The sequence below is a fragment of the Notothenia coriiceps genome, unplaced genomic scaffold (genome assembly GCF_000735185.1).
Source record: "Notothenia coriiceps isolate Sejong01 unplaced genomic scaffold, NC01 NC01_scaffold00037246, whole genome shotgun sequence".
NCBI classification, from domain to species: Eukaryota; Metazoa; Chordata; class Actinopteri; order Perciformes; family Nototheniidae; genus Notothenia; species Notothenia coriiceps.
In genome coordinates, this window is record NW_011369947.1 from 16,361,110 (window position 1) to 16,363,871 (window position 2,762).

The 2,762-nt window shown below is 41.1% G+C and overlaps 1 protein-coding gene across 1 annotated transcript; it reads left to right on the forward strand.

Moving 5' to 3' along the window:
- The first annotated feature begins 788 nt into the window (after window positions 1-788).
- Window positions 789-1,783, forward strand: LOC104965926 (zinc finger protein 239-like). The gene is made up of 2 exons (XM_010794984.1): window positions 789-1,676; window positions 1,743-1,783. Exon 1 carries the CDS (start codon window positions 910-912, stop codon window positions 1,651-1,653), a length of 744 nt encoding a protein of 247 aa, XP_010793286.1. The 5' UTR covers window positions 789-909; the 3' UTR covers window positions 1,654-1,676; window positions 1,743-1,783.
- The last annotated feature ends 979 nt before the right edge of the window (window positions 1,784-2,762 follow it).

The following is a 2,762-nucleotide window of genomic DNA, read 5'->3' on the forward strand; positions in this document are numbered from 1 at the left end:
TGTGTCGTGTCGTACGTGTCGTACGTCGTATGTGTGTGTGTGTGTGTGTGTGTGTGTGTGTGTGTGTGTGTGTGTGTGTGTGTGTGTGTGTGTGTGTGTGTGGTTGTTCTAATGAAGGTGAACACAGTGAAGTAAACAGTAAAGGCACAGTTCTTTGCAGCTGGTGCTGCTCTTCTCAGATTCTGCTGAGTTACACGTTACTGGCTCCTGGTGCCGCAGAGATTTCATGAAGTGAAGGAGGTTTTCCTTCTATGAAACAGCTGTGGGCAACAGATACTGTGAGTCACAGACATGAATACATAGGTCAAGGCAGCCTGGTTCTCATACTCTCCTGTTTTGCCGATCCGGTGCTTGAACAAATAACTCTACACCCCTGGCCGAAATGTCCCTAAAATGAAGTCCGAATTTTAAATATATCTCAAATAATGTATGTATTTCCCCACATAAACATAACAGTCTGCAATTAAACGGCTGTCTCCTGTGCGCTCCACTTCCTACTTTCTCCTGCGAACGAGATACTTTCTCCCTCTTTTCTTTCTTTCATTGCCCTCTAGGGGCTTCGTACAGTACAAAAACAAATGCAAATATTTTATTTTAAAAAGTAAAGTCCTTTCGAGTCATCCGTCTCAAGCCTAAGTCAAGTCTCAAGCCATGAATACCAAGTCAAAGTCAAGTCGAGTCTTTTATCAATGTTAGTCAAGCAAGTCTCAAGTCAAAAAGGATGTGACTCAAGTCATGTGACTCGAGTCAAGTCCTGTGACTCGAGTCCCCCACCTCTGGTATATACTGTGGTTAGAATAATGCTTTATTACTGTATCAAATATAATAAACACAAACGGTTGATAAGTAGTATTTTGTTAACTCAAGGTTTATATTAAGTGAGTTTTTATTGTGTTAACTTGTGTATTTATGCTTTTTAGATTGACTTTCTCTCTTTCTCTGTCCGTCTGTTCTAGAAACCGAAAGGAAAAGAGACGTCACAGCTGTCAGCAATGTGACAAATCCTTTACAACATCTGGAACTTTAAAGAGCCACCTACATATTCACACAGGAGAAAAACCGTTCAGCTGTGAAGAGTGTGGGAAAACTTTCACTCGATCAGGTCATCTCCAATCACATCAACGTATTCACACGGGAGAAAAACCATTCAGCTGTGATGAGTGTGGGAAAACTTTCACTACATCAAGTCATCTCAAATCACATCAACGTATTCACACAGGACAAAAACCGTACAGCTGTGAAGAGTGTGGGACAACTTTCGCTCAATCAGGTTCTCTCAAATCACATCAACTTATTCATACAGGAGAAAAACCGTACAGCTGTGAAGAGTGTGGGACAACTTTCACTAGATCAAATGCTCTCAAAACACATATACGTATTCACGCTGGAGAAAAACCGCACAGCTGTGAAGAATGTGGTACAACTTTCACTACATCAAGTGATCTCAAAATACATCAACGTATTCACACAGGAGAAAAACCGTACAGCTGTGAAGAGTGTGGGAAAACTTTCACTACATCAGGTAATCTCAAATCACATCACCGTATTCACACAGGAGAAAAACCGTACTGGTGTGAAGAGTGTGGCAAAACGTTCACTAGATCAGATGCTCTCAAATCACATCTTCATGTTCACTCAGGAGAAAAACCATAGTGGTGTGAAGAGTGTGGGAAAACCTTTTCTCAAAGTATTCACCTTTAAACTCCACGAGCGAATCCACACTTCATCGTTTTGAACAACTATGAGAGCCAAGCCAGCTGTTTCCTCCTCCTGATGTCCTAAGAGCTGTCGTTATATTTTAAGAGTCTTTCTGAATTGAAGTCTGACTAACAATTGTTTATGTTCTAACCAGCGTTCACACTATGCCAACACAAAGCCACAGTGATGCTGCTTCTCCTGATTTAATTCATGTTTGTAATGGTTCCTGATTTATAAAGAAATGTTATACTACTATACTTTGTTATTCCTTTTTTTAAATATTATATCTCAATTGCTAGCCTCGATAAATGACTGCAGGATCTGGGGTATTTGAAATGTACAAAGTCATATCTCCACAATGCACTGGGACTGGAAGCTCACACTTGAACCGTGTAGTGACCACGAAATCCATTTGTTTTGTGTCCTTAAAATATAGAAATGTCCAGATGCGATTGAAAAGTAAGAGTTTATTCCAAAAAAGGTAAAAATAAATTAATGTTTTTAAACAAACTATTTGTCATAAACTGATACTTCAATGTTAAAGGCAGAAGAACCAATCTGTGACGCTCCCCACCAGCAAGGTCTAAGAACTGTTTGCTTCAGTCAGCCGCACCAGTAGGCTGCAGCACCTCTCCTTTTATGCTGCAGCACCTCCACCTGCAGAGTAATCTAAGGAAANCCTTCCCGCGTCCATTCGCGATGTCTCGCTGTAAGCAGGAAACCACACCAGTAAGCCAGCTCACACTGTCAGCTCCTTACAGCAGGGAGCTGACCAATCAGAGCACACTGGGCTCACAGGGAGGGGGGGCAGGAGCTCGAACAAGGGGTTTAGGACAGAGAGGGAAATTCAGTGAATACACATACTATACAGAGAAGCTGTATGAGAAACCAATGTGAGTTTGGAACATTGCACAATATAAAACTATTCTAGTAGAACTCAACAATGGAATTATGATCAGTAGAAATGGCCATGACATGGGACCTTTAAGCCGATGAAAGTGGAAAACTACGGAGCCCCCTAGGGGACATAGAGAACGAAAAAAATATGTGTTGAAAAATATATA

Bases quoted from the DNA above. Each gene is read 5' to 3' on its own strand.
- LOC104965926 (XM_010794984.1), top strand. From the start codon at position 910: ATGCTTTTTAGATTGACTTTCTCTCTTTCTCTGTCCGTCTGTTCTAGA.